Source organism: Nuphar pumila, chromosome 3 (genome assembly GCF_984573655.1).
Source record: "Nuphar pumila chromosome 3, dmNupPumi1.hap1.1, whole genome shotgun sequence".
In the NCBI taxonomy this organism is placed as follows: Eukaryota; Viridiplantae; Streptophyta; class Magnoliopsida; order Nymphaeales; family Nymphaeaceae; genus Nuphar; species Nuphar pumila.
Window position 1 is genome coordinate 52,261,742 of NC_143251.1, and position 16,122 is coordinate 52,277,863.

A 16,122-nucleotide genomic window follows, 5' to 3' on the forward strand; every position below is an offset into this window, starting at 1 on the left:
ACAAGAGAGCGAACTATGTCATAGGGATTCGGCTAGCAGGGTACCGCACTCGCGTCGACGCGACTCAACGCGGGTGCGGGTGCGGTCAACCCGATCCTCGGTGCATTGACCGCACCCAGGATCATTTCGGTCCATTTTTGTTTGGATTTAAAAAAAAAAAAATTGCCCTACGAAATGGGCTGCAGAATTTAAAAAAAAAAATTGGACAGTTGCTTGCTGCTACTGCTCTTGTTTTATAAAGGAGCACTTGTGTCCACAACATCTGACGAGCTTTGTTGGCATCCCATGCTATTCCTGCCTCCAAACAATTAATTCACAGCGTTGGAAAACATACTGTTAACTTGGAAATGATGATCCATCTTCCTCAAAAATTAAAACCAAAATTCAAGAGCCTTTTGAAGTCTTTATGCTTCAACCAACCAAATCCTTTTTCGTCAAGGATTTTCTCTCTCCATAATAAATGATAATGATGGTGGTAGAGTAGAGCCTTGGTGGCTATTAGTATTCACTTTTCTCCTGACCAGGTGCTCTAGCCATAGCCTTGTGTAGACCTCTCTTTTCCACATGTCAAATCCAATAAATTTCTTTTAGTTGTTATCTGTGTGCAACTGTATATAAAATGAAATTTGAAGAACCCTAGGCAGTGTGTGACACTGGATGTCATAAACTCACACTTCTTGGCATTGGCATACAATTTTTCCTTTCTCAAAATATCTAAGACTTGACGCAGGTGACTCAAATGATCAGACAATGAAGAACTATAGACCAAGATGTCGTCAAAGTAGACGACAACAAACTTCACAAGACACGGACGCAAGACTTGGGTCATCATGTTCATGAAGGTACTGGGGTCATTAGACAACCCAAACGGCATGACTAACCACTCGTACAATCCATCACGTGTCTTAAATATCGTTTTCCACTCGTCTCCTTCGCGTATACGAATCTGATGATATCCGCTTTTTAAATCAATTTTAGAGAAAATGGAGGCACCGGATAACATATCAAACATATCATCTAAACGAGGAATGGGAAAACGGTATTTGACTGTGATGCGATTGATCGCACGGCTATCGACACACATACGCATGGACCCATCTTTCTTAGGAGTGAGTAAGGCAGGCACGACACAAGGACTAACACTCTCACGAATAAAACCCTTTTGCAGTAATTCCTGAACCTGCCTTAACAACTCAGTGTGCTCGGAGGGGTTCATGCGATAAGCGGGAAGGTTGGGTAGACTCGACCCGGGCACAAAATCAATGGCATGCTGAACCACCCTTGTCGAGGGTAATCCATCAGGAAGGTCATCCGGCATAACGTCGCGGAATTCCTCGAGAAGAGGGGCAACGTCCGCAGGAATGGACACAGACGAACTCATCACTGGCTTAGCCACCAGGGCATAACAATAGCCATCTTCCTGGCAGTGGTCCAGGAAAAGCCGGTACGAGAGACCTGCGAGTCGGGGGACTCGCTCAGGTTTGTCCACTGTGGGGAAACCTGTCTCCCGGATAGGTAGAAGGACGATCTTATGGCCATTAAAGATAAAAGAGTAAGTGTTCTTGCGGCCATCGTGAGTGGTCTGGCGATCAAACTGCCAGGGACGTCCCAAAAGAATGTGACACGCATGCATAGGGGCCACATCACATCACACCTCATCGTGGTAGTGTTCCCCCATGGAAAACCGGACTAGGCAACGCTGAGTGATGGGAACCTCATTTACTTTCTTGAACCAGGCCATCTTATAGGGTTGGGACAACTTTTCGGTGTTGAGTTTCAAGGTAGACACCACACTCTCAGACACCATGTTCTCACATGCTCCGGTGTCAATGATGACATCACAAGCGTAACCCTCACAGTTGCACCGGGTCCTAAAAATGTTATTCCTTAGCCATTTTGATGGAGCCGATTCTCGGGGTGTGGTCAACACATGACGGATGGACAACAAACTTTCGACGTTGCCGTCGAACTCTATAACTCCCCTCTCGTCCTCAACCTCAACTAATGAATTGTCATCACTATCACTCTCACTTGCGGACTCGACAATCCCTTCAACCAGATGGGTGTTCTTGCTCACGGTCGGACACTTGGACGCGACATGTCCTAACTCTTGACACCTAAAACAACGAAGGGTTGACTCAGTAGGTTTGGCTTTGGACCGGGTGTGGAAAGCTGGACCTGACTGGTCAGGTTTGCTAAGGTCTATCCTAGGTTTTGAATCACTAGGGGAGCTTGCTCCCCTGGTTGGGAAACTCGGCTTGGGTCGGCTGGAGGGCTCATTACGGGTCGTCCGATATTCCTGCCTCCGCTTCAGCTTGTCCTCGATGTTCATGGCATAACTGCTGGCTTGATCTAATGTTTCGACTGTGACACAACTAAAATCATCAGAGATAGCAGGTCGGAGACCCGAAATGTACCTCGTGACCTGCTGACGAGCTGTTTCCTCGATCTGCACACGTAGGGAAAGACGATGGAACTCCGCGGTGTACTCTGCTACAGTTCGGGAACCTTGGCGCAGGGTCAGGTATTCCTTGTAGGCTCGCTCGGCGTGATCTGAAGGCACGAACTTTGACTGCATCAGTCTTTGCATTTCCTCCCACGACTGTACGCGCTCTAATCCCTGCCGCTCCCTTGATCGTTGTAGCTCCACCCACCATGTCTGTGCTAGGCCTCTCAATCGTGTAGAAGCTAACGAGACACGACGATGTTCAGCAACTGTGTGATAATCGAAGAAGAACTGCATTGCATAAGACCAGTCGAAAAACTGCTCCGCGTCGAATCGCCCCGCAAACTCCGGAAGATCCAATTTCACGCCATAGGTGGAGGAGTGGTCTGGTGGTCTCTGTTGTCGCGGCTCCACTATTCCTGCAGGATGCTCGTCCCAGAAAATGTCGTCGTCCCAAGCTGCTTCATTGCCCGTATGGCGGTATTGTTCGCCGGGATGCTGGTGCTGTCGAACTCTCCCGATGGGGGGTCGGCGGTCGGGGCGCGCCGGTTCCTGCTGACATTGCCTCGGTCGGGTTTGCCCGTGGGCGGGCACCATCTGCGGCCGGTATTGTGGTACTGGAATGACGGGAAGTCCAAGGTTCGGGGGAGGGTTCGGTTGAGGTTCTGGTTCCGGACTGGTAGAATTGGTATAATATGGTTGTGGGTTAGGAGTATGGTGTTGGGCCGGATATTGGGTTGGTTTTTGGGGTCAGGTTTGGGTAAACAGGTTGGTTTGGGTTTGGGTATGGGTATGGGGCTTGGTGGGTATATGGGTGGGTTGACTCGCCCGATGGGATGTGAATCAGGCCCACTCCTACACTACTCGTCGGACCCAGATATGGATGGGAAGGATCGAGGTTCGAGTTTTGGGGATAATAGGCTTGGTCTGAACTCGATCCCCGATCCAATAGATTATGGGTCTGGTTTTGACCCGGCTCAAATCCAAACTGGAGCTCCGTCCGGGTCCGATATGGGCTATGGTCGGCATGAGATCTACTTTGTAGGTCAAAATTACTGGGTTGGTTCTGGTTCGGGGCTGCCCGCGCACCTGAATCAACTAGGTAGGTTGGGTAAGGGTGACCTAGACCCAAACCCGCTCCCTGGGACCCAAGGGTTGGTCCCAACGAAACGGGCCTGTGCCCTGCTGGAACAAAAACCGAGTTGGACCCTCTGATGCCGGGTCCCTCCAAATGGGTCTGGCCCGCTCCCGCTCGTAGAGGTACCATTTCGGAGCCTCTCCGTGCGGGATCGGGAGGGAGAGATGGCTCTCCCCTGATTCGGACAGACGAACCTGGGTCTATAACTGGGCCCAGCGTGACGCTGGGGCCCTGTCGACCCAGGTCCAATTGTTGCGCATCGCGCGTGGTGCCCTGCCACGAGCCTGGACCTGCAGGTGGGCCCAACGCAAAGCTGGGACCCTGCATGCTTGGGTCGACCTGCAGCATAGCCCCAGGTACGCGCGACCACTCGCCGGGCCCAGCAGGTGTCTCCTGCACACGGCTGGGGTCCTGCAGGGTCGGTCCTACCTGCGATCCCAACGCAGGGAGGCGCGGTTTAGATGGTGGGGCTGTTACCAGGGGGTTGTTGCTCATCGGGGCTCCCTGGAGTTGTTGCGCATTAGTCAGATCAGAGGCGAAGGCTGTCGCCGGCAGGGACGCGGGGCTTCGACCCTGCTGGTGTTGCGTCGGTTGCAGGGATGCGGTAAAGCTGGGAAGTGGACCTGCTGTTGCGCCCTCGACGAGGCCTGCGCACAATGTTGCGCACGGCTGCTGGGGTTTCTCGAGTGCTGTCACGCGATCTTCAAACCCGTCCATCCTCTTTGACAGGCCGGCGATATCCCTACTCATTCGCAGCATGTTTTCTTGGATTTTCGTCAACACATCCATGACACGCAATAGTGGGTCTTCGCTGCCGGTCTCCTCACGTTCCTCGCCTCGCACCGGATCGTTCCCTGCTTCAAGAGCCATCTCACTGATGAAGAAGGGTGCGGCTTTGATACCACTTTGATGCAGTCCACGTTGGAGGAGGAGAGAAAATAATGGCCCACCGTGAATCGGTGTGGCTGAACTTCTTTATTAACTCAGAAATGTTCAATAAACAATGGGAATATGCAATAAACAGTAAAGAAACATAAAGGAAAAACAGCAAGCAAGTAAAGAATAGGGAAAAAACTGCAGGAAAGAAGGCGGCTAGAGCTTTTCAATCTTCTCTGATTCACGCAACCCTAGGCAGGGCTTTTTAAAGACTGTTTACTGGACCGGGTCGTGGGTCCCGATTTGGATCCGACCCACGATCCGGGTCAGTATCTCTTTGCAGCTGGTTCTGGGGCGTGCGAGCTCCACCACGCCTGACGTAGGTGCGCATGGGTACATCCCTGCGTCGTGGCTCTGTCCCTGCAAGTGAGTCATATTCGCGTGGTCCTTCATCTGCCCTTTGTGGTGGATCGAGTGGCACGATGGACCCAATCGGGTCCTGCCCTGCATCAAAAACCCAAATATTATTTGCATTGATATTCTAAAGGCGAACCCAATCCTTTGATCCTCTACATTTTACTATTTGACAGCAGTAAGTCCAGAGGTATCAACACGGGGTTGGCTTTGAGTGTCTATTCTTAACAAATCCCACTGATCTCAACTTTGCCAAGAAAAGAAGATATATATTGTTAAATACACACACACACACACATATATATATATATCTTCATATCTTCTCTTGTTTAAGTAATACCCTTTAGGGTTATTTTTGTAATTCTGTATGTGAAATAGGTCCTGCTCATTAGGGGTAGTCTGCATGTGTAATAGGTCCTTCCCATTAGGGGCAGATTTGATATTTTTTATATATTTTTTCTTTTTGTCTATCCTTTTTTATGTAAGGGCATTATGGTCTTTAGGCCATATAGTCGTTGGGGCTCCCCAACAGCTATATTTCTAGCTGTTTGGGGCCTCCCCAACAGCTATAATGGCCCCCCTTTAGTCCCTCTCGTTAGCCCATATAAGGGACATCTTGTCCCCATTGTTGTTATGCTTTTCATAAGCATTTTATAAATTGTTTTTATTATTTTACTTTTCTCTCTCTTTGTGAGTGATTTGTGTATGCCTTAGTGGCTTTTGTGATTGTGCACACTCTGTACTCTTGTATCCCTAAAGTGACATTTCACTTGTGCAGTGTGCACACTTTGATATAATTACAATATATATGTGTGTGTGGAAAATATTGGCCATCCTCGAGTGTATCATACCCTCTAGTAGAAACCACTTGTTCTTTCACATTTTCTTTGTTTTTTTTTGTAAATCAAGCTCTATGAATATGATCCATATGGTTTGTTGAATAAAAAATATGTTTTGGATCGTCCAATTCTGTCGTATAAGAAAATTTTATGAGGGCTACAAAATTCAATGGTCTACAATGCTTAAAATTTTCAATATTAAGAAAATCATATTTTTACATCAAAACCACCCAATGTGCATTTCCTAGTAAATAGGCCTTGCTGAATACATTCATGGGGTCAAATTGGCAAAATAAAAATTGTGCCTATGTGATTCAGCTAGAGAGTACTATACTCTAGACTCTAGAGTGTAGCCATTATATATATATATATATATATACAACACTATTGTTTACTGAAAGATAAGAAAGAAGGAATTGTAGAGATGAAATTTAGATGTATGAGACAATTTAAATGAAGTATCAACCATGTGACCTTAGAAATAAAAGAAAAAATAACCTATCCTATGACCTTGGCACATGATAGAAACAATAAAACAAGAAAAATCCATTTAAATCTCACAATTTATAGATCCTTTTCTTTTTCCCACAATGGCATTTTAAACAAAAAATAATGACCCTAAAAGAAGATTGAAATTTTGACTGCTATTTACCTTTTCTTACTCCAAATTTATTTTCTTTCGGCAAAAATGCAATAAAAAATGTTTCGCATCAAAAGTGAAAAAATACTCTTCAACAGCTGTTGGATGTTAGAAGTACCATATCTTGCGATTTTATTTTCATCCAAAAGTTTTATGGCTTTCTTTTTTATCTTAATATTGCACTTAAAAGTCACAATTCAAGCAATGAATGCATGTTCTACAAAAATATTCATCTATATTCTGCATCATTAGAGATAGTCAAGATATGTACACATCCAAGGAATGTAAATGTGGATAGACATAATGTATAATAAATGCCACTGAGAGCAGATACTGTCTAAAAGAACCATAAAGACCAGAGTTACGGTGGAAAGCCCGCTTCGGAAGGGCGATACTTCTCGCTTCCGAAACTTGATGAGAATCTCGATTCTCCCACACTTTTCCTATGCTTTCCACATGCTTCATCTATTCTTCTTCTATGTTTCCCACTCTACTTTTGATGTTCTTTATGTGTTTCCTCTCACGATTCTTGCTCACTTCCATGTGAATTCTTTAAATTGGCAATCATCATTTTTAGATTTTATTAAAAATTTAATTCTTACACTAAAAAATCATGAAATTTAACAATATAGTCACTTTTATTTTAGTTTTTATTTGTATTCCATTTTTATTTCCATTCAATTCTTATATTGCCTTTTTATATTCCTCACTTCCTGCTTCCTATACATTTTAAAATGCATCGCTTCTCGCTTCCACTTCTTAGTTTGGCAACCTTGATAAAGACATCATATAGATATTTATCTGGTCAACCAAAAAAGTGTCATATATATATATAGAGAGAGAGAGAGATAATGGATATTAGTAAGTAAATAAATGAAACAACAGAAACACTGAACAGATGTACAACTAGGCAGCTTCACAATTCTCAGCATTTATCATGCAGATCGCAGAACACTTAAAATGATTTATCATGTGTGCAACCATAAACTTATAAGGGAAAAAATTCAGTATCAGAAGTAAACACAAACCCTTAAAACTTGGAGCATGGTCCAAACTCTCTGGTTCTGGAATGTCACACAGTGAACCTGCTTCCTCAGGTGCAGAAGCAGACAGCTCCTGGTCCAAAATGCTATTTGCAGATGGGGAGACTGCAGACGCAGAATATGACCTTGTAATGCCATCATGCACATTTTCTTGATCTTCTGATACATTACCTAAGCACTGATCTTCTGATACATTATCCAAGCAGTGCTTAGGAACAGCATCAACCACATCAACCTGATTATCTGTGCTACCAAACGTGCTATCATCCAAAGCCACAGAGGATTCTACATCCAGCACCTGTAGATCCTTTTGTGACATATACTCTGAGCTGTAAGGCTGGAAATTTTCAGCATTCTCAGGTAAACTACAATTCTGGACAATTGTACATGTTTCATCCAGAACTTTTGCATCAGACGTATCATCCAGCTGGGCATACTCCAAATTGCTGGATGACTCCAAGATAGATGCAGGTACCACTTGTTTATGTTTGACATCCATTTCGTCATGCTCATGGACAGGAATCTCCGTTGAAAGGGAACATATAGCATCCGACTTTACATTCTCCAGTGCCCTACTCATTTCATCATAAATCAATACATTATCCTCCAAAACCTTCCCCTCCATACCTGGGACAGCATCACCAAAGTTTTCTTGGTTAAAACTTACAGTATGGGTCTCAGCTTCTAAAGCACATCTTTGAACTCCAGCAGAAACTGGTCCAGTGGATTGTGCTTTTACATTCTCATCAGTTCTAGGGCTCTCCAAGTCAGATCTCCTACTTGACTGCCGCTGAAAACGAGCATCTTTTTGTCTTATTGAGGTTGCATCAGTGGAAGAAGAGCTAGATGTATTGCTCAGACCTCTCACAGCATTCAAGCTATTAGAAAAATAAGAGGAATTATCACAACTAATATTTGAAGCAGCCAAGAACTTCCCATGAACCACTGGCCAGTTGCCACTGCTCGATCTTGAGAGCAACAAGGAAAAACCAGCACCTTCTGAAGCTTCAACTCTTAAGCTTGGTTTAGCATTGCCATCCTCAACCTGTAACCTTAAATTAGTGTCCTTGAGATTGCCCTCAGGTCGCATGAGATCAACTGAATTTGAGCCAGTGAAACAAGCATGGTGTGCTTCAATTATATCTTTTGCTTCACTATTTTTTTCCACATTATCCACAGGGAGCTGCTCCATTTCTCTGTCTAGCAAGTAAGAAGCGCTATGCTCCCCTTGTCTTTCTTGTTGACCATGACTGCTGTCTGGGGTACCATAATGTTGCGGATTTACGCATAGTCCAAAGTTATTCTCCACATCAATACCTATTTCATTTTTTTTCTGTCCATCATCTGAACAGAAAGCTTCAGAGTTTCTCTCAATCGAATGAATGTCAGTAGTTGCAATGCTAGGCATTGCTTGCAATTGCAAGCAACATGCCAAAAATTCATCTTTCTCAATGCAGTTTTGACAAACATTCAAACTCCCATCCAAAATTCCCAACATAAGGAACCTTTTGCCACATTTAGAACAAGAATTAACCAAATCACCACAACTACCTGACACTGATACAGTACTTCCAGCATTCATTTCACCAATATCACTATTAGTGGGACTTTCCGAAACTACAGCCTCAGCCTCACTATGTGTCTCAAAAATGTTATTAGCAGCAGTAGAATGCAAAACATCCCCACACCCTTCCAAATCAGCATTATGAAGCTCCATGTCAGGTCTATCTTTGCCAAGTTCATCCACCTTTTCATAGGAAAATACTTCTTGCACATCAGAAAATGGTGCCCTTTCCCATTCACTAATCAGATCATCATGTTCATGATCACTGCCATCAGTATCAGGTGCAATACTAGCACCCTGCTCAGAGCTTGCATTGCTGCTGGTTGTGACAGAGGAGTTGATAGAGATCATACGTTGATGGAAAGTGTTTCCTTTGCCAACATAGAAGGAAGTAGATGGGACACTTGACAGCAGCGGCCTGAACATGCTCTGAGGACGTTTTCGATGATCCTATACAGAATATACAAATAATCATAATAAATTGAAAAAAAACCTGACTAAAAGCAATCAAGAACATAGACTAAAATTCAAAACCAATACGGGACAGCTGCATGTACAATAGGAGATTCACATCAGCAAATGTCCTCCAAGTACCAGCAATGCCAAAATTATTGATGCACTCAATGCGCAAAGCTTAGCAACCAAAAGATATTATTGTTTTCAAAGCCTAAGATATCTAACTCATATAGATCATAGTTCTCATCTAATAGAGGAATTTACCATGCATACTTGCAGAGAAACAGGACACAGGGAGAAGCAAGCCCGTACTTGATCACTTTATTTAGAAGATAAAGACTAACTAAAATCCTAAATTCATTTGACTGCTAACAAGGCCACTTGATACCCTTGTTTTTCTGCTAGACAAGTCGGGATAGACCTTAGAGGTTCCAAACCAAGACCATTCAGCTAAATCACGCAACTTACAATATGTTTCCATATGATGGTTACCAAGAAAAGACCAATCAGGTTCACCATAGACAGAGTACATGGCCATCCATGATAGTAACACCAACTGACCATTTAGTTCAAAGCAATTCACCGGATACCAGATCTTATGCCAGATTCACAGAGGACACAGTTCATATATTAAACTATCTGAATACATGAAACATCGGTTTGAAATGCCTGGGAGGACAACATGACATTTTCTTTCCCTCTTTTCCCTATTTCTTAATGGAAGCATAATCCATCCTTAATATCACCAACTAAATGATTTCTCTACTAGTGTATCGGATATAGTTTTGCATTGAAGAAAGCAATGATGGTGAAAACTATTAAGAAATAAACAGCATAAGTAATTAATTATGAGAGTATTATACAGTTGCAAGCATACCATTTGACGCATTGCAGAATCAAAGGACCGTTTTGGAGCAGAGCCTGATGATACAGGCCGAGAAGTTCTTTTTGAAAATGCCAAGCCTTTTTGGTTTGCAATTGAGTGGCCTGAAATTCCTGGAAAGACTTCATGCTTGGCTGGGAGTGTGGACCACACAGACTCCACTTCATCATGACAAGAAGAAACTACAGAGACCTTACTGTGTGAGCTGAAGCGATCACGATCATGGCTGTGCATTGAGCTGACACTTCTAGAAACTGTTGGGGATGTTGACTGCCTTCCATATCTATTTGTTGCATCCCTACCATTCCTTGATGCAGATGATACCCTGACATATGATGCAGGGCGATCTGCCAAAGATGTCCTAAGATTTGGAGGGGCATCTGAAGAGAATCCTGGAAGATTTGATTGCCAAGAACTTATTTTAGGGGAAGAAGAGCTTCCACGTTTAGTCTTCACAGGTGAAGGTCCCCTTCTTCTAGATGAGGAAGGATAACCACTTGATCCAGTACTCATTCTTCGAGCTGTAGGAGTGGAAGCCCTAGGTGCTTGATTGCTAGGCTTGCTTGGTGGAGTAGAAGGCCTTCGCAATGGCGTTGAAGTACGAATAAAGCTAGAGTTAGGAGCAGATGATGGTCTACCTCTTGACTGTAAAGTGCTGGTAGTTGACCTTGGTGATGGGCTTAGCCTGCGTGGACTTGCACTAGTTCTACCTGCCCTGCTACTGTAACTCTTCTCCATCTAACATTACATCAGCAATTGCACAAAATAAGAACAGCTGATGCAGCACAGAACCAAAAATTATATAATTGACTGCAGTCTGAGATCAGTGGTTTGGAGTGAATAAGTACCATATTATCATGCTTGGCTGTGTGTGTGTGTGTGTGTGTGTGTGTGTGTGTGTGTGTGTGTGTGTGTGTGTGTGTGTGTGTGTGTGTGTGTGTGTGTGTCTGTGTGTGTTGGCAGGAGTATTCCTCACTGGAGTTGGATAGCAATTATCAAAGATCTAAGAATCATAAGCAACAAAGCATTCCAAAAAGAAAACCAATATCTTACTGTAGTTGATTTTGATATAGAAATGGGATGGCTCCGTGGTCTGCCTCTCTGTGAAAGATTAGGAGGTGGAGTAATTTCATCATCCAAGGAAGGGAAGAGTGGTGTATCAGGAGGAGTCAAAAGCCTGCAATTAGAAATGGCAAGCAACTAATTACACCTAAGATCAAGAAAGAAATTGATATCAAGAGAACCAAAATCCATATAGTTTATCACAGTCTATCAAAATATAGAAAAAAATTGAGGAAGATTTTCCAAAAAGTTATTGCAAGAATCACCAACAGTTACAACATTTCCTTCACAAAAGGCATAAATTTCCAATAAACAGAGAAACTAATATGAGTAAAACACAATATTGTGAGTGAACTAAGAATGAAACCCTGCCTGATATATAAATATAATTACGCATTTCAACCAAAACAATCTTAGGTTTTCCATGCTCATGCAATAAAGAGATATTTGTATACAAACTAGTATGGAGTTTGTACCAACACCAGGCAGTTCAGCGACAGACACAGCATGAAAAACAAAACAACAAATATGCAAGCTTCTGAAACATTTTATGCCATCATCTTCATCATGCCCTACCACCAAAAATTTTGGTGCTTAAACATGACCAATTTTACACCATAGTTTGATAGTCAGATGCTTACCCACCAAAACAAATTGTAAATATGACAACTTGGATGCAGTTTTAGGACAAGCCAAATGATATTCAGTTTATGCCAAAACAGACAAAAATATGGAGTTAACGACTCAATTGATCAATTGTTATCGAGCTTATATGGAGCTCACATCTGAATCAATCGATCCCGAATGCAGCACCACATCTACACGCCAAAAATAAGTTGTGAATACTCAGCATGCCAGGGGAGTTTTATGCTGAACAAAGGGATGATCAATTAGACTCAAGGAGCTATCAAAACCGATGAAATTTTCTTTTTGTGGACTTACATGGAGTTAACGACTCAATCTTCAATTCATTTGCATGCATACAACAAAGACAAAATGGTTGCCGAACTAAGAACAAAAAGTGCAGTACCCTACCACTTAACCAAGTGAACGTGAATGCAATTCCAACAAAAATCACACTCATCACCAAAATAACTAAATAAATAAGAAAAGTGTCTCAAATTCATGAATCTATAGTCCTAAACCATACCGATCTTGAGTTTCATTCTTCACTAACCATAAAAACTAGAAAAGGAAAAAAGGAGTCGAAAAAACATGATCTTGCAAACAAGAGATTCGATGTGAAAAAATTTCATCAAACCACCAGTAAGTATGCGATCAGAATCTCACCAATCATAGTCATTTTTTTCGCCGTCTGCATTGAGAAGGTTGCTGCCATCACCGCGTGCGGGAATCGTCACTCCCAGTTTGAAGTCGGAGAAATATCTCAACTTCAATGCTGCAACCCAAATCAGTAGAGCAAGTGGGGATCAATGAACTGGTGAAGAAACAAAGAAACAAGCGCCAGAATTCGAGATGAGTGTCTCAGAGAATTACATATAGAGTCGTCGAGATCCTCATTGGCGCAAGGAATCAAAAAATTGTCCCTCTCCCTGGTGTGCATATCGTCGAAGAGAGCGAGATCATCGTCCTCCCTGAACATCAGCCCGCTCTCGAAGCTTTGTCCCCGCTTGTGGCTGTCCGTCTTTCTCGACGGCGAGTGACGCAACGCCGGAGAAGGAGGCATTTCCGTCGCCACCAAAGGCCCGGGCTCTCGATCACAGTCGCCCCAAAACCGAATTCTGCTACCCCGAGTCGCTCCCAACGCCTTTGCAGACCCATAATTGAACCCCCATCTTCAAACGAGCGAACCCCCACAAACCCCAATTCCCGGAAAAGCACGAGGATCACCGAATTCCGTTAATGTGGAGAGAGATATAAGGGAAAAGGAATACCCACCTTACCCAGTTCACTCTTTCTGCCATGAAAGCTCGAGTTGAACGGCTCAGATCCTCTGCATTGCGGTCGCCGCACAGATCCGAGTAGATCGATCTCCCAGAAACGATGAAAATGGAACAAGAGGAAACCCCAATTCTGTAAATTCCTCACAGAGTCAGGAATTCTTTTTTCTCAGAGTAACCAACAATACAGACAGAAGAAGAAGAGAGAGAGAGTTTTGGTTTCTGTTTTTTTTTCTCTCTTTTTCTTCTACTGATTCGTCCTGCCGTTTCCTTCCTAGTCTTCTCAGTTAAGTGAGAGCGTTTTTATCTGTTCTTTTTTTGTTCTCCTTCTTTTCTTCTATTTTTTTGATTTATTTTTTAGTTTGTGTTTGATTTTCACTTCTTTCTTTCAATCTTCCTTTTGTTTTGCAATTTTTGTCTCTTGTACTCAAGCCAAGCAGCATTAGAAAAAGAAGATCCGAATTTTACTAAAATGCCACTGAGGATTACAGACACATACTATCAGTTGCAATTATTTAATATTTAAGAGGTTCTGATGATTCATATGTGATGACCCTGTTGGTAGTGGTACCATGTGTTTGCTGAAATACTCCATCTTTATCTTTAACATCATGTGGGACAAAAAAAAAGAATAGATAAGAGTAAAAGAAGAGACCTTTGCAGTGGAGTACTACCAATGGTCCCCCATTTTTTGGTAAAATTATAAGAACTCAAAAGATCTAGATCATTGTGTTCCCAGTGTGACTTTGTAGATCTTGGTTTATAACAGATTCACCAAGTTCTTGAACTTTGATTCACATGGTTGGTGAATCCATGTTTGTTTTTTGGACTTGCTATAACTTGAGACTTCTTATGCATCTTATGGGAATTTTTGGCTTCTAATGAACCTAAACGTACGCTTGTTCCCCGTTTGTTAACTTGGAACTCTTTTGCTATAATATGCAAATTCACGATTTCTTCCTCTCTTTTTTCTGTTAATAATGTAAGTTCATGAAGGTGGTCAGGCTTTCACGTGACACCACAAACACGAAACATCATGTCAGTGTCAGGGGCATCTCATGCTATTGCATGAACTCCAGTTCCACAAGCGTTTGATTCTTTTCTTTCATCTTTTCCCTTTTTCTTGATGTGTCAAGGCACCAAATTTTACTTGCCATTTTACAGGAATCTTACTGTCAAGAGTCGTTTAAGACGATTCTTGTGATTTGGACATAGGTAACATCAAGAAGCTGACAGTTCATTCACTATTCCCTTTAATAGTGATCAAACTTTGATTAAGAATATGGATCCTTGTTTTACTCATGGAAAAGCTGCCTCTTAAGCTTGGCTTATGGCATGATCTGAAGCACCAATTTTGACAATAGCCAGAGTATCAGGATGCTTAATCTAAAGAAACACTGCTCTACCAAGATTGAGTCTATGTCACAAAGATTCGTGGATTTTAATACAAGGGATACAGAGTTCAAAAAGTGTTTTAAATTTTTTTATTTTTAATCAATAAAAACTTTTTGATATTTTAATATTACACAAATGTTTTTTATTGAAATATTATTAAGATAGTAAAAAATATTTCAAATAATAAAATAATGCCATATGAATCCTTGTTCGAATCAGTGTATCCCGCAGACATGCGGCCCAAAATAGTGTGTTCCTGTGACATAGGATTGAATTATTTGAATGAGGTTGGCTCTTGATATATCAGAGGCAGCAACCCTTACTTCCTAATAGCAAAATTGAACTCTCAAGTAAAACAAACGGTCATTGTCTAGTGATAGTGATATTCCTTTCAATACTAACACATGATCAAACAAACACCCTTCAACCACAAGAGTAAATAGCAGTGCATATGGGCCATACATCTCAAGAATCAACAGTTGAAAACCAGGTACGCCACACGTGTGACATACTGATGTCCCCTTCCAATGAAACCCGAAATCCTAATAATTGCAGGCAACTTCCATTTTAGTTTGCACAAAAGTACATCGTAATCCATGGAATGTTTAATGAATCTATGAACAGTTCTTTTTTCTCTATTTCTTTTTTTTTTATTTGAAGAATGTAAGTGGATAGTTGTCCATGAGAAAACGTACAAGGTTCCATATGTTTGATCCAGAATCGAGTAGGACACACTCTACCTTAAATTATTTCAGGACATTTTGGTCATTTTAAGAGATAACACAGTCTTTAGCAACAGTGTCATTTTTATTTGGAGGGTGGGGGTTGTGGTGTGGGGACCCATCTCATGCATTTCAGATAAAGAAAAGCAGGGTTGAGAATCAAGAGAAGAGGGTGACATTTTAATAAACTAAGATATAAACTTGGTCTTGGTGCTAAACAAGTGAACTGTGTAGAAAAAGTGCATGAAAGAATAAGCAATCAGCCACTTCAGCTGCCAAGAAAGCTACTTTCTTTCGGAAAAAAAAAATGATAGTTTGTGGCTTGATTGTTGTTAACAGTATCATAACAGTGACCTGTTATTTTGTCAATCCATTAGTATTTGAAACTCCAATGAAGTGCAGTGAGCTCAATCAAGGCCAGGTCAATGTGCAAGTTGGTATACTGTCACAACTTTGACCAAGTTCACAGGCGAGTAAAAGTGAGCAAAATATTGGTGTAACAACCAAATCTAGAATTTCAGCATTCCAAGTAGCATTGACAAACTTTAAAAAATCCGGAAATTTCTATATATTTTCAATAGAAAGCTAAAATTGCTGTTAGGGCAAGTACAAATGCAGAATCCCCAGTTCCCAGTAAAGCTACATCCAGGTTATTTGTTCTGTGGATTTGGAAAAATAGATTAATCATGAGGGAAAGATTGCCATCAACTTTTTTTCAAGCCTTAAAATTTGACAAAAATGTA

General features: G+C 42.1%; 1 protein-coding gene across 1 annotated transcript in view; it reads right to left on the bottom strand.

The window, feature by feature from the left end:
- LOC149842889 (uncharacterized) overlaps positions 1-13,538 on the bottom strand; it is a 50,256-nt gene extending 36,718 nt beyond the window's left edge. Inside the window, exons 1-5 of the mRNA XM_089999508.1 lie at positions 12,859-13,538; positions 12,652-12,760; positions 11,353-11,476; positions 10,294-11,037; positions 7,382-9,410 (exon numbers count right to left, since the gene is read on the bottom strand). Of these exons, the coding sequence (XP_089855634.1) occupies positions 7,382-9,410; positions 10,294-11,037; positions 11,353-11,476; positions 12,652-12,760; positions 12,859-13,048 (3,196 nt within the window). The 5' untranslated portion in view covers positions 13,049-13,538. The remainder of the gene's footprint in view (positions 1-7,381; positions 9,411-10,293; positions 11,038-11,352; positions 11,477-12,651; positions 12,761-12,858) is intronic.
- Positions 13,539-16,122: the final 2,584 nt, after the last annotated feature.